General features: G+C 39.6%; 1 protein-coding gene across 2 annotated transcripts; it reads right to left on the reverse strand.

The window, feature by feature from the left end:
* Positions 1–3,418: 3,418 nt before the first annotated feature.
* ADNP (activity dependent neuroprotector homeobox) lies at positions 3,419–24,647 on the reverse strand. 2 transcript variants are annotated; one of them, XM_086474771.1, is made up of 6 exons: positions 24,621–24,645; positions 23,197–23,242; positions 21,716–22,022; positions 11,170–11,282; positions 9,567–9,659; positions 3,419–7,622 (listed from the first exon to the last, which is right to left on the reverse strand). In XM_086474771.1, the coding sequence occupies exons 2-6, from the start codon at positions 23,233–23,235 to the stop codon at positions 4,482–4,484; spliced, it is 3,693 nt and encodes a 1,230-aa protein (XP_086330897.1). In that variant the 5' UTR covers positions 23,236–23,242; positions 24,621–24,645; the 3' UTR covers positions 3,419–4,481. The 2 variants fall into 2 exon arrangements, with proteins under 2 accessions (XP_086330897.1, XP_009947761.2); XM_009949459.2 differs by lacking the exon at positions 23,197–23,242 and having other exon boundaries at positions 24,621–24,647.
* Positions 24,648–26,145: the final 1,498 nt, after the last annotated feature.

Here is a 26,145-nt window from a genome sequence, read left to right on the forward strand (position 1 = left end):
ACCAATGCTTTTCTGATGCAGAAATAAATGAACTCAACCTTTTCACATTTATTAGTGGGACTGATGATGAAAGATAAAGTCGAATTAAAATATAAAGCAATACAAGACAGACCTAGTCAATGTCTCTGCCCCTGCAATGCAGGTTTTTGTAATGGATTATTACAATGAGCTGGAATTACAGAGAGGCAAATTAGTTATGAAAGGAACAAAACAGTCTTGGTTATGCCAACCTGTTTATCCAAAGACCAGCTTCTTTATTAACAGAAATGAAGAGACAGTACACACAACATATTCCTGAAATCTTTTGGTTCTGATGATAAAAATTGAAATAAACTTGTTCTAATACCATAGCAGTGTATGAAATGTATGTACTACAAGATGGTAAATGCGTTTACTGCAACTGTGTTAGTGGATAATTGAAACCTACTGATTTCTTGGTGGTAAGAATGATAGGATTTTCCTATAAAAATACTGGGTGAATATTCAGGTTTCTGTCTTGACAATACATGTCAAAGGGTCAAATAGTAATTGGCAAGTCCTCGCTACAGAAATGTGACTGCTGAACAGAGGATGGCAGCATTAAATGTCACAGGAACTTTCAGTAAGATTAAGAGCCTGTGAAAGAAAACTTCAATGCAGGTATTTCTGCAGCATCAGGTAAAAGGTTTCGGTAGAAATCCCGGTGTAGGTAACGGGTGAAGTCACAGTCCCCAAAGGGAAATGCTGAGACCAAGTGTGACTTCAGTGTCTGATGCACTGGAGAGAAAACTGGGAGTGTTGCAGAAGCTGTCTGTCTGTCCTGCTGGAAAATAACTGCTCGGTTTGGAGGAAAGCTTATGGACTGCAACTGTGCTTCACGGGGGGAGGGGGAGGGATGAAGGAGCGGAGGGTTGACCCGCTGCAGGTCAGGGCAATGACCAGCGCTTCAAAACAGGTTATTACAAGCCCACGTGAACGGCCATGGAAAGAAAGCGTCATATAAATGCAGCTACCAGCAACCCTCTCAGCGTGTCCTTGCTGCTCTCAGGTATTCCTCAAGTCAAGGGACGGGTCACACCAGCTCGGAAAGGGTTTCTGTTGTACCAAGCTGTCACGTGTCTAGAGACAACGTCTGTGCTCAACAACTCCTACTTCAGTCTTTGTTGCAACGTTTAGATTTCAGATCGCGTATTTAAGGTGGAAAACACACTTCGCTTTGCTTCAGTTCAGGTAAACGGACCAAAACCAATTCTCTAGAGAAGAGTCTGAAGTGAACGGTCTTTCTGCTCTGTTGTGCTGCCCAAAGCCTGGCCAGACCCCTGTTTGCAAGGTCTCCCACTGAATACAGCAGAATTTCCATGTCTGCTACTCTGCACGCACAGCTGGCCTGTTTCAAGCTCTGCTATGGAACTTTAATAATGTATGTAAATATCAGGTAACCTCCATCTCATAAAATGATAATGGTGCGACATATGAAGATTACACAAACTGAGTTTAAGATCCCTCTGGTTTTATTGGGCCATTTACCTCTTCTGCATTCTGACTTCCCCAAAACTATGTGGTTAGCCTCAAATCTAGAAAGGAATTCTTGTCTAGGCTAAAATCCAGATTTGAAGAGTAACTTGTCTGAAATATTAGAAAGTTTATGCCACTTAAAACAACAACCCCCACTCCTTCTTGATATTCCTTGTAAGACAGACTATTTTTGTGCAAGACCTTTAATTTAATCACTGTATAAAATGCTATTTCTTATCACAGAATTTTCTGGCAAATGAAGCACTTCTACACAGTTCATATTTTAGAATCTTGCTCTTTACTGACTACACACAGGAGCTTAGAATTTGGAAATTTGACTTTAACTGTAAATGTAAAATCCCCCTTGAAGCCTAGATGAAATGATGAAACAGATTCTGAAACGTCAGGTTTTCAGATAGCAGCCTCAGCCTCCTGTGAACTGGAGCAGCCTACAGAGGGAGAAAGGAACACAATCAAGTTTTCTTAGCAAGGAATAACCTTTTCTATGACTTTGAGTGCCTGGTTTTGTGGGGGAAAAAAATTACTGACCCATTGACATCTGTACATGGCAGGTAACAAACTCTCAGCTAATTTACTGAAAAGTTATTTTCAATGGACTAGTTCAGACAGCCTGCTAACAAAATGAGTTGAGGCTCAAGTTTTCCTTCAAGGCAGAGCACCCCAAGGAGCTTGTCTGCTGCTGTAAATGTCAAAAGTATTTTTCCTGTATTATTCATAAAACGTACCTTCTACCATGTGAGTGCGTAACCGAGAGCCAGGCCAACTTCCACTTCTTGGAGTTAAAAAAAGCAGAATGAGAGTACGTCTCCCTTCTGTGAAGGGGAAAAGAACACGACAAATCTAATCCGTCTTCACCTCGAGGCAGCTGGTTTCAGTCATCACTTCACATACACCTAAGTTCAGCAAAACCCAAAACGCTCATTCCAAAGAGCGGCAGCAGCACAAGTTAGTTGCAGAACATGAAGCATACACGTATTCTCGTCTTTGTCTTAAATAGGGGCTCCTTCGTTACACTAGTGGAAAGGGCAGTTTATGCCTACCCAAAGCTGCTGGAGAGGTATCTCGTGTTTTCGCAAGATCTCCGGGAAGTGGGTTTGCTGGTTAAAATGCTGAAGAACACAGAACTATTTCCTCCTTCACAGCGTTAATGAAAATGTCACAGGTCAATTTAGTTCTTGTAAAGTATCAAAAGGTAGGTACTCTTGATACTAGACATGTGCCTAAATCAAACTCATTGCTTAAATTAATAGTTTATTTCTCATCACAGTTAGATTCCCTTCAGTAAATTATTCTCTCAGTGAGGTTTTGGTTGTGCAGCTGTCTGCTTTACTGCACGTTTGCCAAAATGCAATCACAGATTTTAACAAACTCATTTAATTTTTTTTACTATTCAAGTTACTCTTTCTTCAAAGCCCAAACAGGACTGTAGCTTGCGAGGCACGCTCCTTCATGCTTAAATGGCAAGTACTCAAATACCTTGGCTATCGTTTACCCTCAATACACAGTGCTTCAGAGACGCAGTTCTAGGTAACTTCTTAATATGTGCAAGTGATCTCCAGTCATGTACGTACAAAGGGATGAAAAATGCAAGTAATTCACAGACCTTGTTTCTCCAGGCTGCAGAACGAGCAAATCGCTACAATCTTTATCTGTATTAGTGTTCTGGAATGCTAACTAGTAAAGACAAATTCAGCCAAAGTCAGTTTTGTCAGATTTTCAGTATCCTTGAAGAGATCAGTCTATTCAGTAAGGAAGTACTACACAGACACGCCCCAGCAGAGCTGTGGAGCACTTCTGGTGTAGGGGAGGGGAAATAAAAAAAAAATTTAAAAAAAAGGAATGACTGGAGCAAGGTGGGATTTACCAAACAGGAATGTAGCACTTGCATGTAATAAAGCAAATATTTACATTAAGCACAATACAGCAATTTATTTAGATGCTTAAATGAAGAATACAAAGGGAAATAAAGATCACAAAATTATACATACTACAACAGTGTGTCATATATTAGATGGTATAAATGAATACAACACCTTGTTGGTGTTAACTAAAGATAAAACTAAATATCCAAAACACAGCACTTTTGTCTCAGTGTGCTGCTTCAACACAATACACTTTTATACAGATCTAAAAGGTGTCAAAATTAGTAGCTGCAAACTTGTTTCTTGCATGTGATTTTTCTTTTTTAGCTTAAAAGATTTCAGAAAATGGCTCTGAAATACGTTTGTCATCAGTTGTAACGTCAAGGATATTCAGAACAAGAAAATTCTATAATACAATAGAGTCCAGATATATTTTTTTAATGTTGCTGGCCTCTGTTTTGAGATTGTACAAGGTTATGTGCAAAAACTAAGTTTGTCAAAATTCATACTATAGCAGTTTCAAGCTTTTGCTAGGTAAACTAGATACAGCATTTATTACACAGCAGGGCAACACTAAAAAAGAGAAACAAACCTATGATGGGTACACAAGAACAATTTCATAAGCTTCACTTGAATAGGTCTAAAAGACTGTACAAATATACATTTCAACTATTCAGAATGATACATGAAAAAAATCAATTTCCCCATAGTCTACTATACACGTTGAACTGGTAGCTTGTATGGTTGGCCCTACACTACCATGTGAAAAAGGGTAATGTTTAAAAAGACATACAACTGAACATGTACAAGAGTGAAATAAATGTTGAAAATGCAGATAAAATAAACCTCTGCTTTTCTCTGTGTGCATTCTGGAGCCACCAGCTTATCCGTTTTCACATTAAGTTACTGTGCTCATCCCAGCAGGTATTCTCAAGCAAGATTAGCCAACAGCATCCTTAAATAACCACTGGAATAATAGTGGCCACGACCACCACACCCCACGACCTAGCACTTGAAAGGCAGTACCAGTTAGAATTTAAGCTTCGCAGTCATACTGAAAGGAAAGGGTTTAGACGGGTTACTGACACTTCTGGATCACGCCGCTTACGCCTGCTGGCTGCTCAGCTCCACACCAGTCAAGCTGCTGTGCATTGGTTCCGCTACTCTGTCAGTCACGCTGTCAAAGTGATCTCCGTCCTCACTGTCAATTGTGCTATTCTGCCATTCCATCTGCTGATTTGACAAGCTCTCCTCAATCTCCGACGCGTTTTTCCATTGCGACTGGTCCTTAGACCAAAACTCTTCTACTTTTCCATAGGAACGATTCTTCCACTTTGATTGTTCGTCATCACTTTCAGATCCACCCCCTTTTGTCTCAACAGTCGGTTTACTGCTACCAGCGTCTTCACTTTGGGAGGATTCATCTGTCCACACCTCTGGTTTTACTTCCGATGTATTATCTTCAAAATCGGAAACCTGCTGAGAGCCAGGCCCGCTTTCAGACTGTGAAGCTCCATCTTTCCATTCAACAGCATCATCTTGATCATCCTGATCACCTTCGCTATCTGAAACATCACCTACCAGTTTTGTTGGTTCTTCAGCAGAAATCAGCTCTTTGTATTTAGAGCTTTCCTCTTGTTTTTGATCAGACTTCTCTGGAGACTGCAATGTATTTTCTTCAATGATCTCCTTGGATATGCTGTCCTCCGGGTTCTCCGCTGTGCTATCAGAAGAGGTTTTCCCGCCAATGTCAGAAATACGCTGACCAAACGGACTACCGCTTTCATTGTATTCCTCTTCTATATTTTCATAGCTGTCCGAGGAACTTTCATTGTCTTTTCCCAAGTTTATTTTTTTATCAACAGTCTTACTAACATTGACTCTGGAATTCTTTTCATCGTGGTTTTCAAACAGCCATTCAGCATCAAAATCCATTTCATGTTTAACCTTGTTTAACTCTTTCATATTGAAACCAAGCAGCACACCGGGTTTGTACTTTTCACAATCTCTAACACATTTCTTCCTTTTGTTACTAAAATGAGACGCAATATCAGATTTCCATAGCCACAAACTGGCAGCCAGCTTTTCAATCTCTCTCCTAGTGGGATATGGTTGCTTATTAAAATACTTTGTAAGAAATGTTTTCCTGGCTTCATAGGAATCATCTTCGTGACCCTTGGGGTCCAATGCTAGAACTACAGGTTCTTCAGGCTTCTCCTCAAAGGCAGAGGGGGAGTCATCATCATCCATCTTCCTTTTCTTCATCAGCGAGAACTCCATGTGCTCGTAGGTGCGTTTTACAGGTGCTACAGCTGGAGACTGACCCAGCCGAGACGAGGAAGTACCTTTCTCCTGGCCATTCTGAGTCTTCCCAACACCTCTGCAGTGAACAAGGTGCAGCGTTATCGTTGAGGCAGTCATGTTACTAGTATATACACCAAGGCAATGAATGCATTTGTAGGTCAGCTTTTTCTCAACCGGATGAACTGTCTGAATTACTTGATGCCTCTCCCGTAGATGATGTGCAAGCGCATCAGAGATGGGTCCTTTTAGGATGGAAAAGCACAGAGGACAGAGAGTTTTCCCCACATCTTTTTTGTAGGGAACTGCTGCTTGTGGAGAACTTTTTACAGGTACATCAGACTTCTCCTGGATTTTCGGCTGTGGTTTTGGAGGAACTGGGGGAGTATTCTGAGCATGGTAAGCTACAGATTCAGCAGGAGCATCTCTCAGGTTGTAGGTGGTTACAAGAAGATGTATATTCGTGTGACTACCCTGCTGCAATGTCAAATCAAAGGTTAGAGTGGAATCAGTTTTAGGTCCCATTTCTTCATCAACATGAACCATTCGCATATGAGCAGCCATCTTTTCAACATCGTTGAAGGTTGAACGGCAATACGGACAAGACAGACCATGTATTAACATATGATTAAGCAATGTATCTGTGGGTAAATAGCGATTACAGTATAGACATTTGCTAGTGAAATTGTGTATTTTCATTATATAGTTAGCTACTGCAGGCACCTTTTCAGCCTTGTGCTCCTTCTCAAAGTGGACACTATACACATTTTCAGGGAACAGCTCATTACAGATTGTACAGATTTTCCATTTCTGTGTGGATGATGTATTGACGGCGGAAGGACCTGTAGCAGCTACAGGAGATTTCGAGCCAGACTGACCTAATACTCTTGAAGCTGCCTGTGACTGAGATAATGACGTCTGTTTCAACTGCGCTGATGAAAGAGAAGATGAATTGGCAGACTGAAGGGAGTATCTTGCCGAGGCCTGTGATCTCTGTTCCCCTCCAAGACTATAGGGCCTTCCATTTCCACTTGCTGAAAACTGTTTCATCGACTGTGATTGCTGTGGAATAGAAACTGGTGCGTTACCGCTTAAGTTCAGCCTCCCCCCAGGCTGGCCAACGTAACTTGGTGGGACGGATTTGACTCCGTAATTGTTTTGTTGTAGGTGAACATTTGACATCATATTCACTCCTGCGGAATTTAACGTAGGCTTTGGTATAGTGAGTCTGTTCATCATCTGCTGTGACGAAAGCGATCGAACGCTTCCAGGGGAAAGGGCACCCATCCTCTGAGGGAGTCCCATAGGCTTTTTATCCTGTGGTTTTGGAGCTATTAGCATCAAAGGTTTAGATCTTGGAACCACTACATTAGTGTGACCTATCATTGCTGTTACCTGATATCCTATACGTTCGTGGTCTTCGATAACATGCTGTACTAAAGCTTCGTATGATTTCGGCATAAAAAGGCATCGTTTGCAGTGAATACTACCCTCCTCTCGGGTACTGGAACTTAACGGAACTGCACCATTGAGTGACTTTTCACCTCCCTTCGCTACGTAAGGAGCAGCAACATGCTGAAAATGTTCCCTGTAAATGTGCTTTCTAACTATTTCATACAGAGGATCTCGGTAAGTGCACTTCTTACAGTAATAAACAGCTTGTTCTACACTGTCAGCCTGCTTAGGTTTAAGGCTATCATGTTTGTTTTTATCTTTAAAAGTGCTGATGCCTCCACTCGGTGTATTGGCATTTGGAGCATGAAATATTTTAATGTGCGTTTCCAAAGTCTTTTTGTCCGCATTGAAAGTACAGTAAGGACAATTAAGGAGAATCCTATTTTCAAAGTCTTCGCTATGAACATTCCGGAAGTGGCTTTTGTACGCTGAAAAGAACTTCGAGGAAAATGGACATGCACTGCAGCAAAAGGGCTTTGTCCGATAGTCCTTAAAACAAAGAACAAAGCAGAAACTAAATATTCAAAAGCAGTTTTTAGAAAAGTAATATCCATGATCTTCTCTAAACAATAAGTAGTAGCCTCAAGACCCACTGCAACAGTCTCAAACCTTTAAAAGAATAATTTCTTCTCTCCAATTTTTGGCCTGCAGATCAGGCCCTAAAAAGTTTATCATCTGAACACACACATGATGTGGCAAGTGCCAATTTAGAGGTCCCTCAGAGTTTAACCATGAACTCGGCGTGCAAGGCTAAATCACAGGCATCTTTCTTGACCGGTCACAAGAGGCCTCATTCCCTGCAGCTGAGCTTCACCATCAGCTCATTTCCAGGGGGAAAAGGCAAGCATGACTGAGTAGGATGAGACTGTATCCAGAAGGTGAGTTATTTGCCATCAAAATCTGCCAAACATTTACGGATATAAGGTGGATATATAACTTCAGCTTTTTCAGTGTCTTAATCCATTACAAACTTACATTAAGGAAGCTCTTCAAGACTTATTTTTGGTGAACAAATGGATTTAAGCTTGCCAGGTCATATACTGAGGCTACACAAGCCCTTAAAGCCACCAAGCCTTTTCCTTCTGATCAAAGCACAAACCTGATTTTTCAACCAGTCTTGAATCAGAAAAAAAAAGGCATTAGAAAATTCCACACTTGCAGTTTCCCTGCACCCTTCGTCTGTGTTGTACGTAACATGTTGCCAATGGAGTTCTTGTCAGCTGTTGTAACCGAAACTAAAGCTACGTTGGCCTTAGAGACAGCCACAAGCAACCTGGCATTTCAGCTGAGATAAGACATGAAATTCAAATAGTTACAAACATTTATCATGAGTGTCAAAACAACTCTTGTGCACCAAGCTACACATAGATCATCTGAAGTAGCTGGAGAGTTGTACTCTCCCTCTGCGTAAGCAAGCAGGAATATGTGCTTCTGTCTGCCTTCTGAAGCCTCAGGTATCCAGTCGGCTGGAGACAAGATACAATAAAGCAAACTAAACAAAAGCTGCCCCCTCTTATCCGGAATTAGCTAGAAAAAAGGCCATCATCAGTGTACTTTATGGAACACAGTAGCAAAGGGGCATTTTTAGATTAACACCACAGTAGGAATCCACCATAACACGGGTTCCCATTTCCTGTCAGTACAGTACCTGACCTTTCGGATGCTAAAAGAGGGCTTATTTTGTAGACAGATTTCTCACCTTCTCACTGGCCTGTCAGTGCTGCTATTACTCCATATGGTATTACCCTACACTGTACCATCAGTGGCGGCTGCTGCAGTGCACACGACCTGCCTTAAATGGGTTTAATCAGAATCAAGTATCATCTCCGCCCTCCACCTCTAGCTCAATTCAAATTTCCTTTATTAGTGGCTCAGACATATCTGAAAAATCCAACTTCCAGTGTCACTTAATTCTGCTGTATAGAGCCATATGGGCCTAAACCAAGTCTCGGACAGAGTCAGATCACGAGAATCTTCAGCCGTGACAGACCGCTAACAGAGCTACGACAACACTGGAGAGCGCAGCAGTTAGAGGTGTTCATTTAAACTTTTTCTGAAATGACGAAAACAGATAATGAAACATTCAATGAAAGGTAAGAAACTTCTCACAAACTGTAGAAAACTGTTGCTCTTTTGACTGGAAGGATGGTGAAATTTGGCTAAGCTTGAAAACAGACTGGCTCTTAATCTGCAGTTGTCATTTGTTGACCAACCAGTTCTCCAGTATTTGGCTATCCATACTACTAAGATAAAGACCAGGACTATTACTTAAAAAAATAAAACCAAAACCTTAGCTTTTTGCTGTCCGTAGAACTGACAACAAATGAAGATCAACAAGTAAAACCACAGGAAAAGCTCTTGGTGTATTTCTGAAACACGCTTTAGTATGAACCATCTTCAGAATCAGATGCGTCAATATAAACTATTACCAACCTGATTTTTTGTAAGCGATGGGTCCCACAATCCTACATCTTCCCATGTAGTGTTTTTCAAATAAAAGTCATTAGGTTCAAACTGCTTAAAATCCTGGAGAAGGGGAAGACGGGAAGAAAGTACAGAGAATCAAAACCAAAGACCAACTGCTCCCTTAAGTCACTCCTGTAGACATCCACGCAGTCCTCCCAAGTGCTGCTGGCCAAGAGCAGACGTGATTCAGTCAAGAAAGCGTGGGGACTTAAGATGCACCTCTCTGGAGGTGAAGAGCCTCAATATCATAAAACACCTGAAGAACTATTTTCAGTACTCATCCTCCTGATTAACCCAAGACCGTAATTCCATACCTGCCCCATTTTCAAAAGCAGTCATGGAGAAAAGTATTCCCGGGCGAGTGCTAAACATTTAAGATTACACAGATGCTTTACCACACTCTGATGGTTGTTTTTTTGTTTGGTGTTGGGGTGGTTTTTTTTTTGGTTTTGGGTGGTTTTTTTGGGGGTGGTGTTGGTTTGATTTGGTTTGGGTTTTGGTTGTTGTTTGTTTGTTGTTTTTTTTTTTAATTACTTTAATTTCACACAAAAATTCAGATAAAAGTTTGAAGTTTGACTACATGTATGATGTCCAAGAAGCCCAATTCCTATTAAAAAAAATAATCTTATAAAGTACTTCAGCATTTCATCTTTGGCATATAAGTCAACAGCCCATAAGGTCTTGAAAACAGTCTTTCTACTGAAATGAATACTGGAAGTAACATTGTCCCAGTTCAGAATTTTACCCATAAAAATTATACTTGCTCCACAAATTTTCTGAGCAGGAAGGACTGGCATTTCTTTCTGTTACGCATCTCACTTAAATGCTCTTTAAAGAGACACAAACAGAAAAGCCAAAGCAAACGGGTCACGATTTGCTGACTGCTCTGAACAGTTAAAGCGTGTGAACTGTCCGTACAGAAGTTAGTGTCCAGCAGAGACCGCTGCACTTTTGAGGTGATGGTTACGAAGTCTGTCCAGAAGAGCAGCACACATACCCTCCCTGTCTAGGAACTAACACAGGTACAGAAGTGATTCTTTAACTGGATGACCCACTGTTAGCCCTGACAAACACTTCATGAAAACCTCAGACCATCTTCTGTCCCCCAAGAACATCCTACACCACACCCAGTTCTTCCTTCACTCCTAAATATTCAGTTAGTGAGTGCTACTTTTAAGAATCCAACACAAACAAAACCAACAACCTTCAACAGGTATCAAGTCAGTCACAGATAGCCTGAAGTGTACCTTGTCTCCACTCAACTTTCTACAAAGTGTTTGCAGGTACATTTTATCTGAAGTTTTTTGTCCTACTTTACATGGAACTTAGAAAGCCATGCAGGGTAGCAATGCCTGAACAAGGCACAAATGGAATCCCCAAATCATTCTCAGAAGCTGATGAGAACAGAGGAGTATGGGTGGGAACAGGATACAGGGGATTCCTTCAAAATTCACAGCAGAACTTTAACATTATGTGAAACAGGTCTAAAAAAAATTTAGTATCATACACCTCACAGTCCCACTAACTTTGGAGCATTTTAACTACAACACTTGGGAGGAATCATACTTACTTCTATATGTTCTTTACAGTATTCCAAACCAATGTCACTAAGTATTTTTTTCACAGTTTTCCGGGCCTTTCTTAAACTGCCAAGGTTGTTGACAGGAAGTTGGAACATAGTTTCTATCGAAAAAGAAAGTAAGAGAAAAGGTTTAAGTCAAATATGTTTTGTCTGCTGGAGTGTTGCACGTTTAATTATTAGTAACATTAGTAATTTTCTGTCTCATTTTACCCATATAACTCAGTATCAGAGCTGTGCCATTAACTAAGAAACTACCACATTTTTAACTGTCTGATTTGTTCTTAAATGAGGCTGGCCATAAAGCTAGATGCTGACAAACTTAAGAGCACTTAAAAACCAACAAACTGATGTAACAACTATTGCAGGAATAACCAGCTGCATCTGGAAATACCTTGTTTTAAAAAAAGTGTTTGTATTTACATGGAATTTACCTCCTGTGCTGAAGGACTTAAAACCTCATGTTAGCTTTTGTGCATGCATATCCTAACTGATTTGAAAATTGGTAAGTTGAGCTTCAAGGTTTGTGTCAGTCTTGGAATAGATTTAATAGTATCTCTTCAGTGACAAAGATGCTTCTTGCATTCAACTGTGGATAGGATAAGAAATTAACACCGTTTCCTCCATTTACTGTATTTACAGCTTTAAATGGCTGACCAGCTGCTTAGCATGCACTCTTCCTTTATTAAGATGGGACCTGAAAGGTTGGTTAGAGCCCTGCAGAGATATAAATCACTGGGGAAAGTACAAGAGATGGCTTAACACCTCTAAGTGTAGCTGGGTATTTTCAGCCTACAAGACAACCCTCCCTTTCAGTTCCCCACACACAGATAGCTAATTCCAATTAACTGTCTGTTAATGACTGGGGCTAGCCAGCTAAAAGAAAGTCTAAAATTTCAAGATACGTGGATTCCCAGATTGAACCATTACCAGTACGATTTCTTCCAAATAACTAGTCTCATTCTGTGCACGCAGGAGTTGTTGGTCTGCACGCTGCTGGCGTTACAGTAAGCGCTTGCTCAGCTACAGAACCACCATCAAGTCACCGGCACTTTATGAAGGTGCAAAATGGCAGAGGGTCCCTGACAACGCACAGTTATTTTGGCAGTGAGAGGGGGTGGCGCCAGCAATAAAAAGGTAGGCTTTTCTCAAAGAAAAGGGGACGAAGCTTCTTAAATAGCAAGAAAGTGTCAGAGTTGTTATCTTGTTCCCTAGGCTTTAATCGTCCAATGCCTGTTGCATAAAGAAGGTAAAAGCTGCATTTTTGATCATTAATATTTCCATGAGCCAATTCAGACACGTTGCTTTGTTTGAACAATAAAAGGGTTTGATTCATATCAGCAAGCTGATAAGGCCAAAGACTACCTACATCAACTAAAAATGGACTTTTTTCTTCTGCTAGAAGCTTGGAAGTATTTAACACTTTCAAGCAGAAGCCTAGAGTGCAGAGTTAACAGAAGTTTGCAGCCATATAATATTTGAGTTAGACAAAAATTCTCCCATTTTATCATGAGATCAAGAGCAACTGCTAAGCTACACAGAGCTCACTAAGAAATTTTCTCATAGTACAAAGGATATGGGGGTTGTGGCTACAACAACTGAGTGTCTCTGATCAAAACTAACCCTTCTATATGCACTGTCATGCACACTCCTTAAAGTATTACTTGTCTGTTTACACACTAGCCTTTTTATTTTCCAACTCCTACCAACTTTTCCTAGGCAATGCTTTAAGACAGTCACTAACAACTTACTATTCCGTGATTCCCACCACCATTGTTTAGTTTCAGAAGTAAACAAACCAGAAAAGTTGTGCATGTAACAGCGCTAATACAAACCCCTTCCATCAGTTTCACAATCTACCCGCAGTGCTGCTAGCACGTGCTGCCAGGCTCTAGGCTCTTCAAATGCAATGAATTCAGAAATAGCTGCTGGGTAAGAGCAGAAAGCTATCGTGACATTTGGGATTCATATCACAACTATAAATTAGAAACTACGAGTAAACGACCCTGAGTTTATATAAAGATCTACAGAGAGATTTTCAGAAGTACCAAAGCAACTCTGATCATTAAAGGTTTTGGTACTTGTACCAGGCTGGCCACTGTCACAGACTACCAGAAGCAAATACGGTGTTGTTTAACACCCCTGTATGAAAACCAGGAAACCAAAGGGGAAAAAAAAAGTTTAAACCTTGTCTATAAATCTCAGGGATTCCAAATTACTCAGTTATTGTATTGGCAATAACGAAGCTGCTTAGCCACATGATGTGAAGTGACTAACGATAGTAATTTTCCAACAACATAGGCCAGGAAAAAAAAAATACTTCAGTGTTCTGTATTAATTTCCTCCAAGTAACACTTGTCAAAAGAATTTAGTGTAATCAAACCCAAACTGATTTCTTCACATAGAAAACTCTACATGCAAGTATATTAATTTATGTGATCGTAGAGGTGTTTCAGCTAACTCTAGTCTCGGTGAAAAGGATTAGAATTAAGTTCATATGAAAAGCAGCTATGTGCTGTACCTTATCTGGCACCTTCCATTTTAGAGACACAAACCCGCTTTAGAAACATGAAGAATTAGTGAAATTCTAGTGAAATACCTTATAGTTTCACTTACAAGTCTCATAATATGAACACCATCGAGCTATGAAGAGCATTTCTGCAGCATTCTCTGCCATCTCAGAGAAGGCAAGGATTAGACAGATCCTGGCAGTAAACTACACTCTCTTCCCAGTTATTGCCTCTAAAGCCTCTAATGACTTTGTATGGGAAATCATGAACTGCTCTTTCTTTATGCTCTATCCATTCTCATCTGTACTCCTTGATAATCAAATATTTAAATGAAAATTATGAAGAATATCAGGACTAGGACATGCTCCCTCTCTACGCAAAACTGAATGTAATTGTTCAGTTAAGAGTGATTCAAGTCATCCTTTCGGAATGCTACTCGCTCCTGCCCAGTGAATTATTTTTAATCCTCATAAAGGACTCAGAAATAAAGTTTGAATCTGAGTTTCTAATTTCTGGTTACTTTGGAAACTGGCAAATAAGTTATTTTATCAAAATCCACATTCAAGCTTATGGTTCCTTTATGAGATTTTTTGATCAAGTTCTGAGTTTATCCACATGTCCCTTTCCTCCTCCTTATATGACGAGCTATTTCTAAAGACACACATTCAAGAGAAGTTTAAGAAAAACACTTTCGACATACATAAGATTTTCTAAGTCTGCACTGTGCATTAGGCTGTGATTAACTACAGAACGTACCAAGTTCTGCCCTGCTTTTCTGCCCGTCCTTGCCCGAACTGTGGTATCAGTTTTACTGTGTAAGCACCTCTGGGCAGAGGCTACATCCTGTGATTTGTACCATTACTTAACATGCTTTTGGATTAAGTAAAATAAATTAATACCATTTATGACAAAGTATAAGCACATAAATGGTGGAAAAGCTTTTGAAAAGAGCCATGGATATTTACCTTGCAAACAGGAATTTGTATTGAGAAATTGCTGTATTAAATTAAGACCACAAAGTGTACATTCACCTATTTCAGGGCAATATTACAATTAGTTTAGTCACTTCAACAAATAGAACTAAAATCTCCTTGACTAAAAATATTATTTAAAGGTTGCCATTTTGCTTCAATTGTAAAAACAACATCTAATAGAGCTTAAAGTTGAACCAGGTCCATTTTAAAGACGTGAATAGTAATTGAAAATATTTAGCAACAGGGCTGAGGATAGCAATGCCAATTTTGTGAAGTAATAGTAACCAATTAGTTTAGAAGATGGTAAAGACCAATGACAAAAAAGCGCTGTTGCCTAAGAATTTCCACTCCGAACCAGCCTACTGATGAAAGCAAATGGTTTAGTAAGGTTGTGTCCTAACTGCAATTTCCAACTAGTACTGTTTTCTCTATTTTTTGATCTGTAGTTGAAATAGTAAGTGAAGCTTCACATTTCCAGATGGAAAAAGCTACTCCAACCTGCAGTTTCTTCTCCAAGGCCAGTCACTACAAAACAGCCTTCAATGCTGAGCCTGCTGTCGCTTTTTTCATGACTTAAGACAGAGCCGATTTGTGCGTTAACAGGAAAACAAAAAGTACCACATAGTGCACCGAGTGCCTTTATATCCTTAAACACAGATCATAGGGGGGAAAGAAAACATGCTTCCTTAACATTCTCTTCCCTAAACAGAATTGGGAAGTAGGCTCTGAACACCAAGTTACAATAAAGTAACACAAGTTTGCTTTCAAAGCACAGCATTATCTTTTTTTTTTTTCTCTTTTAACTCAAGAACATCCATTTATTAAAAGTTCTTGCTACTGCAGTTCATAGAGCCAGAGTGAAAAATATTGATGTAGCCAAGAAATTAATCATGGCTCCACTAATTCCTCTTCTCTAAAGGCAACTGAGTAAGTGTTGCTCTCACTGTATTGCACTGGTTCAGTGACACTTTGAGCAGCTGCTTCGTAGCTACCTGTATGCTCCATTTTTTCATCAAAAAACATATGAAGCAGACAGTCAAGTATATTCAGGATGAATATTTTCAAGTGAACTTCAAATCCAAGGATATAATGGCCTAGTAATTTTATTCCAGAATAACACAAGTTATTAATGTCAGTGAATGAAAACATTACATTTTAAAGCTTCTAGCAAGCTGTGCTGTTTTCTTCAAAACCAAAGTCCCCACTTATAGAATATACTCATTTTGCTTGCAAAGAAACCATTTTTTTTCCTCATGACAAAGCAAGACTCAGTAAGGAGTTTGTCTTCAGGCAAAATTCACTTGTAAACTTGAAAGTCAGCCACGAGTGTCAAAATAATGCCTATTGTCAAATACCTTATTTTAGTACAAAATGCCACTAAGAACGTCTTCACTAAAAGAATCAAAAGCTTTCTAATGTGTCCAATATACCTAGACATGCCAAATATACCATGATAGATATATAAACTCAAATGACAAAGAAAAATTATTTAGGACTGCCTGAAAACAGGATCTCTATTCTATCTGCACCATCTTCTTGCCTCTGCCCTTTTGCCTGCCTCATAGTCAAGTCTTAAAAGACAAGAAATTATCAAGATCTTCCTATCACAACACCTCACAGTACAGGATATATTAGACCTTCACATCTGAAACCTGTAAGATCAATCTTACTTTGTAAATTCTGCTTGATAGCTGAATCCAATTTACCTCATCTTAACAAAACCCCTCATCCTTAAGCAAATATAATTCATTTTATTTAGCAAGTTTCTTGGCCATTTAATCATAATTCGTGGAGAGCCAGATACAGTCTCATATTATTACAGTTTGTGACTAGAAAAAGAGCTTTCAGCATCTCCGTTCATTTCCACTTACAGCAAGTAACTCAAATTGTAACTGCACTTACAATGCACTGCTGGCACATCCCTGAATGTGGACATTAAAAGAGCATCTCAAATCATCACTCAGACACTAACGCTATTCCTGAAATGAGGCATCCTTTATCTGACCAAAAGTTGATGTTTAAGAGAGGACACCTTCACTGTCAGGGCTGCTTCTCACTGCTCTGAAGCTTAGGTCCAAGTAATTATTTTAACAGAAGACAATACTAAGGAATGCAGCATCCAGTACTGACAAAACTGCTTTCATCTGGCACTGAAGCTACCACTACATCCAGCATCCCCCACAGCGAAGGGTGCCCGTAACAAAGGGTCAAAGATCAACTGATCCTTCTGTAAAATCATTTACTTTAATGCTGTTTTTCTGCTGAAATGCCAGAAGTGAACAGTCTTAAATACACTTCACTTCAGCGAGGACAAACAAAAGGCACAAGCCTTTTCACTAGGCACAAACAGCTCAAGCTTTACACATCTATCAGTTACCAATTCCTGATGGTTAAAGAAGTGCTACTTACCTAATACTACAGGCTCAATACTCTCAGATCTCAAAGCAGCTTTCAAAAGAAGCTCAGCAGCATTTTTTTTTTTTTTATAAAGGAGAAATTAATTTCTCCTGAGATATACCACTCAATCAATGGCAATTCCAGCTCAGGATTCTGGTTAGCAGGACATCCTGTATTTCCATGTATTCTGTTTTACAGCAGCCAAGGCATAACTACTTTTTATTATTTCCCTGTAGGATTCTACTCTATCCTATTCATTCCCAGTCCTAGATATTTAATACATTATAGAACTTTTCTTTGTAAGGAAATGTGCATCTGTACACACGTTCACAGAAAAGTAAGTCAAGACCATCACATGTATGTTCAGCAAAAATACAGAGAATTCTACAGAGAAACCTGAGCATTTTTTATCCTCATTAAGTAACATGAATGAGTTCTGCCTCGAAGTCAACCAGCTATTTTCAATTTCATGATTCAGCAAACATAGTAAGAATTAAGTTTGCGTCTGCCCTTCTGTCTCCTACTTCTAGACTTGGGTTCCACCTACAAGTACAATGGGATGTCCTTGCCCATAAGTTAAATTGCACATCGATCTACAACTACAGTGCTGGGTGGAGAGAATAAATGTTTACTTAAAACCAAGACTAACAATGTCCTCACTTCAGGTGCCTAAGAAAATGGATTACTAACATAGTTATAAGAAATTTTGAAAAATTAAGACTGGTTTAATAAGATCATCTCACTCATCTTGTGTGCTTCTACACAGAATGTCTGACTGTACCTGCCACAAAATAATGGTAAACTCAGCAGACTGTGTAAGAAATATGTGGAACTTTCTTTTCCTCTGTATTTATGCCGTACCTAGCATAAAGGCCTGGTCCACAGACAGATACCGATTCCTAGAATAATTCAGTGGCCAAATGTAAGCAAAAAAGACAAGCTGTAGAAGATGAAGATGTCATTTCTACATTAGAAACACTTCAGTTTTCATTTCATAGTCACATTTTGGAGATGCAAAGACCTATGTTAGACAAACTTCCTGCAGTACTATTTCACTGCTGTGGGTAACAGCCATTATACAAAGCACGAACACAAAGCTAAGACAAGTTTCCTAGCTAGTGCACATGTTAACAAAAAGGCCTGAATGAAGTACTCAGACCTTCATCCAAAATACTGAGGGCGGGGGGCGGGAGGGAAGGTTCTGTGAAAAGGCAAGGAGTTACTTGTAAGCAGAGGAGTAATGGTGAAGAGACTTCCCAAAACTCAATTCCATGTACAAAGCGTGTACGTGGTATTGTGCTTGGGAGAACTGAAGCACTGTCTTTGGCGTTTAACAGGCTGTGAAGTCCCAAGAGGAAGAATTTAATCTCCAGTGCAGTTCTGGTATATGCATCTTATAACCTCAAAATTAGGGCATAAAATGACTACAAAGACTTCTGAAGTTTGAGAAGTCTACAGGAACCAGCAGTTCATTCAACAGAATCACATCCTGAAATGGGAATGGGCCAGGACATAATACAGGCTGATTTAAATTAATAACTATGTCCAAATTTTAGGAAGCAACTAAAACTGCAGGCCAAAAGAGGCCAAAAGAGGCAACAACATTGCACACATTTGTTTGAAATCAAAGGCTTCTTCAGTGTTTTCGAAGAACCTGGGTTCACTGCTGTAACAAAAAAGGGACCTCACTTCAAGGTTAGTATTGCTTCACAGCAAAAGGCTTTCTCTCTACTAAATTTTCTAATCTTGTTAGCCATAGTTGGTAAAAGAAAATACTAGTAGGGGAAAAAAATGTGTAACACCTTGAAATGCTCTCAGGAGCACTAGTGTGAACAATATTCAGGAAAAAACATGATTTCTGCTTAGTTTTAGGAACTTAACAGTGCAAATATCCTAAGACACAGGAAATCAAGACTTGTAATTTTTATGGCATGACAAAAAAGCAGAAAGGAAACACGGTCTAGCCCAAACATTAACCACTGCATAGTCACAGAGAAGTTTCATCAAACCCCAAATTCTTCAGCATACCACTTTTTAACACTTTTTTAAAACAGATTTTAGCATTTAGATAGACTTCCAGTGACTTTCAACTCCAAATTACCTCTTCATCAACTTGCTACTCTTACTAGCATTTCAAATTCCAGATGGAAATAATTGCAGTTGCTATTCTAAAAACATCCAGCATGTGAAGTCTGACACATCCTTCTGTTATGTTACTCTTAAGTGATTTTTAAATCACTTTTAGCATTTAATAAAAATAAACTATCCTCACTGTACCAGCTTCAAGCACTTCAAGTTAACATGGCCATGCAGTTCAGCCCTTTAACACATCAGTTACCAAGGGACTGGAACCACCTAGAAAACTGAGTCAAAAGATGAGTTAAAAAAGATTACTATGCAATTATTTGGAAAATTAATTCATGTAAAAGACAATACTGCATGCCTGTTTTAGAGTTGCAACAGTTAACTTTTTCTTACGCTATGTATTTTTCTCAGTGCAAACAGACCTCCCTTATGAGGGACGTACTAATCTCGTACACAATCCACTGTATTCACAACTTGAGAACCATGCCCTTACAGGCAGGTACACAACCAGGAGAGAGGGGAGAAAGAACAAAGAGGGAGAAAGAGCAAAAAACCCTTATCAGTCAAATCATCAGAGGTGATAAAGAAGAGAAAGCTTCCATCTATCATTAGACCCCAAAATCCATTTCTATTTTAGTGTAACTAAAATCTTAATTCTCCAGTGGGTCTTTTGTATTTTGGACCTCATCAGAAGAGCTGCCTTGCAGTCTGCCACCTTTGATACCATCAGGTAAGAGATGTTAGACTGCTTCAGCTCTGCCGACTTTATCTACAACAATGAAGCAGAGGATCTAGTGTACAGCTTCAAAGCACCCACAAGTAACAATGCTATTCTGATTCTGGCAAAGATGCATCAGTTTCAGAACAAGACAGCCGTTTGCTCTCAACTGAAATCTTCTTGGAAACAAGTATTTTTTTGGGGTACATGCCTTTATCAATTTTCCTGACATATAATTTATTCTACCAGCTGATGATTCTCAGGCCTACAATGAAAACCTCAAAGGAACATAGAGGCAGAAAGCTGGTAAGTTGTTTTGACAGCATTTCCCCTCACAATAAAACATATAAAGTTACTCATAATAACATTTACCCCTCACCCTACCCCTTAAATAGTGTAAGTTTATTTTTTGGCTCAATTGAAAGGGTCAGCACTAAAAGAAGAGCTTTATTCATATTCAGTATGTTGCCCATTTTGGTTTCGTTGAGCAAGAAAATTACTCAGCCACATATGAGTTAGTAGTCTTATTGATTACACTTCTTTTTGTTACTGTGGCTTTGTCCTTCCAGGCTGCCTCATCATAACTGATCAGTCAAACCAGGGGTGACAAAACACTTCTATGGAGTTAAAAGAAAGTGTAGACCTTTAATCCCAAACCAAACGTATGTTAAACACAGAAAATCCAAAAGATGCAGACAGTTGAATCAGTTTCTCATTTCCAGATAGCTACTTCTTGATTACTGTTTGGAAGAGGCACTATTTCAGCAAAGATTAAGTGTGACAGCCCCTTCCCCTCAACGTTTACTGTGAACACCCTGCAGGCAAAGCAGCCCAGTCTTCCAAGAAGGGCTGCAACATCCCCGGCTGTAGAGATCTACCACAGTGTGTGCAATGGCACCACCCCTTTTACGCTAAGAGCTCAAATCGGACTAGAAGGACTTCCAAAGGACTAGATTCATCCAGTATAAATCCACTGCTGGCTCAGAAGCCTACAAGTAATGTTTTAGGGCTACTGCAAAAAACCCACCATAACTCCAGATAAAAGACGACTTATATAAAATTTAATAAAAATGCAACTTGAGAAGGGGTCTCCCTACTGTACTGTAAATATCTACCGTTCGTCAGGTTTTCAGATTTGATGCCAAGGTGTTGGCTGAATTTATCAAACCAAACGTGATGCCAACTGATTTGATGCCAACACCTTAGATCTAATGACACAGAAACGTGCATCTCTTGAACTGACTGCTGCTTAAAAGCATTCCGTGAAATTCACACTGCCATACAACTTTTGTTAAATAACCTACCTCGGAATAAACCTGGGGATACAATTACAACTATCTCTTGGGCACGTTATTGAAATGAATAAACCGAAACATCAGTTTTACCTTCTCTTCTGTGCACGTTTGGGTGGCCCTCTCTTTCCTAATGCTCTCATTTACTCATTATGAAGACTGAGAAAACCTGAACCTCCTGGTGATCTGAAACAGTATTATCAACTGTACTGCTCAAGAAAGTATTAGGCGTAAGCATGTGTGCAAAACAGACAGTATTATAAGCAATGTGTAAACCCAGCCTTCCCTATCCCACTGTGACTTGGAGTTTGTATACATCTATGGTCAGATCAATCTTGCCTATTAAAACAATCAGCTCTGTAAGAACTATAGTTCGTTAAAGCAGATTTCCTGTTAATACATTTCTGCATATGCTTATAGAACGGAACTGTTCTTACTCTCTCTTTTCCCCTCTCCCCCTCATCATCCCTCCGCTGCTTCAAAAGGTCCATCCTTTCGTCGCTCTTTCCCCCTTTCCTCCTCATCCTTTCTTTGCTGGATCTTGGCCTTCTTGGTCCTTACCTCGCTCATTTTCCCTCTTCTCATCTTCCCTGCGCCAATTCATAGCGTCCACATTCTTTCGTCGTTCTCTCTCATCCTGTCTCCACCGCTTCTTGATATCTTTGTCCTTAACTTGCTCATTTTCTCTCCTCTTCTCATCATCCCTGTGCCATTTTATTGTTTCTGCATTTTTCTGCGGCTCCACGCTTCTTTTGAGATAGTCTTGTCGCCTCCTCCTCTTTTTTAACATATCCCTTTCCCTGGCACGAGCCTGCTTTTCTTTCTGGGAAAGAAAAGCTTTACGGGGCATCATGAGCTGCTGCTGTACCTGTAATAATATCGTATCCATGGAATAATATACTATACATGCACTCAGTCAGGCACCAACAACTCTCATTTGGAGCTGAATACTTCAAATACTAAGCCAAGGTAATTTACTGCTTCTCCTTCCCTCTGCTAGCTCCGTGTTAGTGACAGGCAAGTTGCTATGCGGCTCCAGGCACAACACCTAACTGGCACCTCTGCAGCTGGGGCACATCCAACATTGAAAAGCCAACCCCGTAAAATCCCGGGCCTAAGCAGTTTGATTTGTTTCCCCTCCCTCTTACACCTCCTCCCACAGAGAATTCAGCAGCCACTTGGCATTCCTGCATCCAATGGAAGGAACAGGCTGATAGGAGAGTTGTGAAGGAAACTTTTGAATGTTCAGACCTCAGTTTCTTCTCTTACTGGAGATCTACATTTAATGAAACTTAAAGGTGCTTATTTATCTTTTCAGACCTCCAACTCTATCAAATTTGCTTGAAAATGGCCAACATTGTCTTGGCTGGGAGGAGGGAGGGAGGATTAGCAGACAGGCCACAATCTGAAGAATTGTATAAGCTTTGTTTCCTCGGGGAAACCTGGCCAAAACATTTAACTGCAGTTAGTAAGTTCTGACTCATCTACTCAAACTTCCTCCAAATATGTTATGTCTTGCTATTCACAAGAACAAAGGAAAAAAGAATGTGACTATGTAATTGGCGTTTCTGCTGACAGCCCTCCTGATGAGTGGGCTTTTCAGATTTGTTGGTTTGGGGTTGGGTTTTTTGTTTGTTTGCTTTGTCTTTTAAAGAGGTGTCAACGAAGACTACCTTCTAACACATTGTCTTAATTTTGGTCATTTCTCTGTAGTCATCCAACACATTCACATCTTCAAATTTACTGCTGTAATATTTGTAATTTTGGAATCATGGAAGACAAAACAGACCACAGAAAGAATTTACACTAATATCCTTTAAATACACTTCTGTACACACTGAGGAACGTTTCAGAAACGTCAAACTGCAGTTGTGGCCCAGGTTTGCTTTTTTGTTTGTTTGGTTTTGAATTTTTGTTTGGAAGAGACTTTTGCAGAGGTCTAATCAAAATGAAAACTGCAGAAAGGACAAAATTACTAGATTAGAATACTTAAGCAAAGCCTAAAACAAAATGAAACAAATGTACTTTTAAAATTTAGCTACCTTATGGAAAGCACTTGTTCCCAGCATGCAATACTCCATCTTTTTCCTACAGAAAAAGCAATGTTTCAAACCCTTATTCTAAAAGCTGTTCCTTTTCCCTACATCATATACCGCCCCACACACTTAAACCCACTGCTCTAGTCCATTGCCTTTGTTAGGTATGTATCATGACCCCATGGTTTTCATTCCAATAATTCAACCCCAAAGTGCTTAATATCCATAATAATACTAAAAGGGAAGGGCTGCAGCAGAGTGAAACATCATAATCAAAAAAATGCATGCAGTTTGGTAACAAGTTAGTGCATAAAATTCATATTATGCTAAAAATTACTTCATTAAAAACTGTAGGATAGCTCTCTACTAGACAGCCTGGCTTTAAGTATTAAATATTTCTCAGTAACAGTTATCATTAAAATCAGAAAGCAATGAGAATCCAGGAGCAACATCAGCAGTGCAACCCAGACACTGTAAATCTTTACAACAGTTTTAATTTCTCTATTGGCTGTGTGCCAGTACTACATTACCGTTGTTTACTAGAGCAAACTTAACTTACTAACTTTGAAAGGTACATTATCTTTATAATTTTATCAGTAACTTGATTTTATTCCAATAACAATAGCATGAATAAAAAGCAAAGTAAACCATATTTCATGCAAATGATTCTCCCCCCGCCACCCCCCCAAGACAAATACCAACATTTAAAATCTGTCATTTTTAAATACCTCTTTTGGGACTAATTGTTATATTTTCTTTCATTTGGTTTTTTTTTTTCTGGCTTGTTTGTTTGTTTTAGGTTTTTGGTTTTGTCGCTGAGGTTTTTTTCCCCTTTGGCTTTTATCTTTTCATTGTTGTTAACAACAATATTCCTCCCTCCCCTCCCTTTATACACACCTCAGCCCAGTTTTGACAGTCTGATTTATAGACAAATGAGAGAAAATATCTTAATATAAAAACCATTTCAGTTGACTTTCCAAAATCAAACATTTCAATTGAGATTAAAATAAGAAATGTCAGATTCCAAGGAGTAACTTAAAGGAACATCCAACTTAAAATTACACATCTTTGAACTTCCTTATCACAAGTCACAGGTTTTTCCCCGGTTTGTTTCAGCATGAGTGTGTACTTCAGGCAGCCCGGTCATTTCTCTTGCAGTCAAAATTGGTTTTAATAAACCAAAGAGGGGGAAAAATTTTAAACCAGAAAACTAATTAATATGCAGTGAAGCTACGAGACTGATTGAGCTCAAAGCCCTCCCCACCCCCAGTTTTTCTAGAGTTCAAGCTGGCGTTCCTTTAAGTTCAAAACGTCCAAACATCAGAAGTAAACAGTCACAACTATGCTTTCAACTATTTTTTGCCCATACTTTGCCAAATGCAAATCTTAACTCTTCCCAATCTATTCAGTACATATTATGAGGCATTTACCTCCAAAATTAATGGTGCTTGGGCGTCTCAGACTCATTGGACAAGTTTCATGCAAAAGCCTCCAAAAATAATTCTCCTTCCAGAACGCCCACCTCAGCGATTATATTACACCTACTGTGTGAGGCCAAAGCCCGGACATAGAAGAAGGATCATATCCTGCTGTACAAAACAGAGCGTTAAAGACAAGAGATAAGAAATGCAGTAAGGGCAATCTGACATTTATAATGAACGTTTCACTGCGAAGGCCTCCCAAGCCGATCACACACCACAGTTACGGTACCTTTACTGGCACGGCGCTACTGCCGAGCGCGCCCCAGCCAGTCACAGTGCTGCACGGGCGTTCGCAGGTTTGGGGCTTAAACCACAGATGCCGCTGGGTGATGCTACCTGAGGAATACTTTAGTGCTCAGATTTCCATTAAGTCACCCAGTTCAGAAACCCAGCAGGATACAGAGAGACTGCTGCTATCCACACTTCACATACCCTTTCGACTGAAGTGCCTTGGGTTACACCTCACCCGAGCTGCCAGCACTGGCAGCACAGCTGCACCCTGTGCAGATAAGGTACACTTAGTGAAATACCAGCAGCACTTGTACAGGCAATTCTTCCTGAAAGGTTCCCACACAAACACAGTCCCACCTTAAATTACAAGGCCATAGGAGATCAGACAGGTGACATGGCTGTCAGCCACAACCCTAGGGACAGACATTCATTTGGGAAGTATTCAGATTAAAATTTTCAGAAGGATGTGAAGTAAACAGTTTGGGGTAATGGCATGTAAATGATTGTGCTTCTGTAGGAAGACTGATACCTTTCAACTCACATCACCCATGGACAGAAACTCAGTCTTGAACAGACTGGAAACACAAGACATAACATTAGTATCATGAAGTCTGGAACAACCAAATCTCAAGTTTATAAAAGTAAAACCTGTTGAGTCATTTGTAACTGCTTTCCCAAGTAATAAGGGTTTTTACTGTTTAAAATTGTTAACTATATCTGTTGATTCTTCAGACAGAACATCCGCAGCTTAAAGTACAGATTGTTTTTCTCCAGCAAGTACGATTTCAATAGAAGACACTAAAATGTTCCAAGAAATTTAAAAAGACAAAATTCTTAAAATACTTCACATTGAGGCAAAACTGAATATTGCATATGCTTTAACAAGACCACTAGCCATATCTTCAAGTCGGTAAGGATGATGGGTTATTTGGTTTCATACTGGATTATTTTCTAACTATGAAGAAGAATTTGTGCCCCTGCATCTTTATCAAGTCCAAATTACCTCTCTCCCACTGAATCACCATTGCAGAAAGCACACTTCTGGATAAGGACCAGTCAGATCAGTGACAATTAGGGTATCAGTCTGAAGATATGAATACTGAGCACGGGGAAGTACTTCATCCCATACTGGGCCCCCTGAAGACTGAGTACCATTTCCCTGCATTGCATCGCTGACAAGAATCACCAAGCATCTGGCATTTTTCTGACTTTATATAATCAAAAATTCTTTTATTTTAGCCCT

The sequence above is a fragment of the Leptosomus discolor genome, chromosome 17, assembly GCF_034619465.1.
Source record: "Leptosomus discolor isolate bLepDis1 chromosome 17, bLepDis1.hap2, whole genome shotgun sequence".
Lineage (NCBI taxonomy): Eukaryota > Metazoa > Chordata > Aves > Leptosomiformes > Leptosomidae > Leptosomus > Leptosomus discolor.

What these genes read in the sequence shown, in the direction of transcription:
- ADNP (XM_086474771.1), bottom strand. Translation starts at nt 23,235, where the DNA reads ATGGAGTATTGCATGCTGGGAACAAGTGCTTTCCATAAG. An exon ending in GAAGAGGGAAAATGAGCGAG is followed by an intron (nt 11,283 to 21,715) that starts GTAAGGACCAAG and finishes CTTTTTCGATAG; the next exon opens with AAACTATGTTCCAACTTCCT. An exon ending in ACTGTAAAGAACATATAGAA is followed by an intron (nt 9,660 to 11,169) that starts GTAAGTATGATT and finishes CCCCTTCTCCAG; the next exon opens with GATTTTAAGCAGTTTGAACC.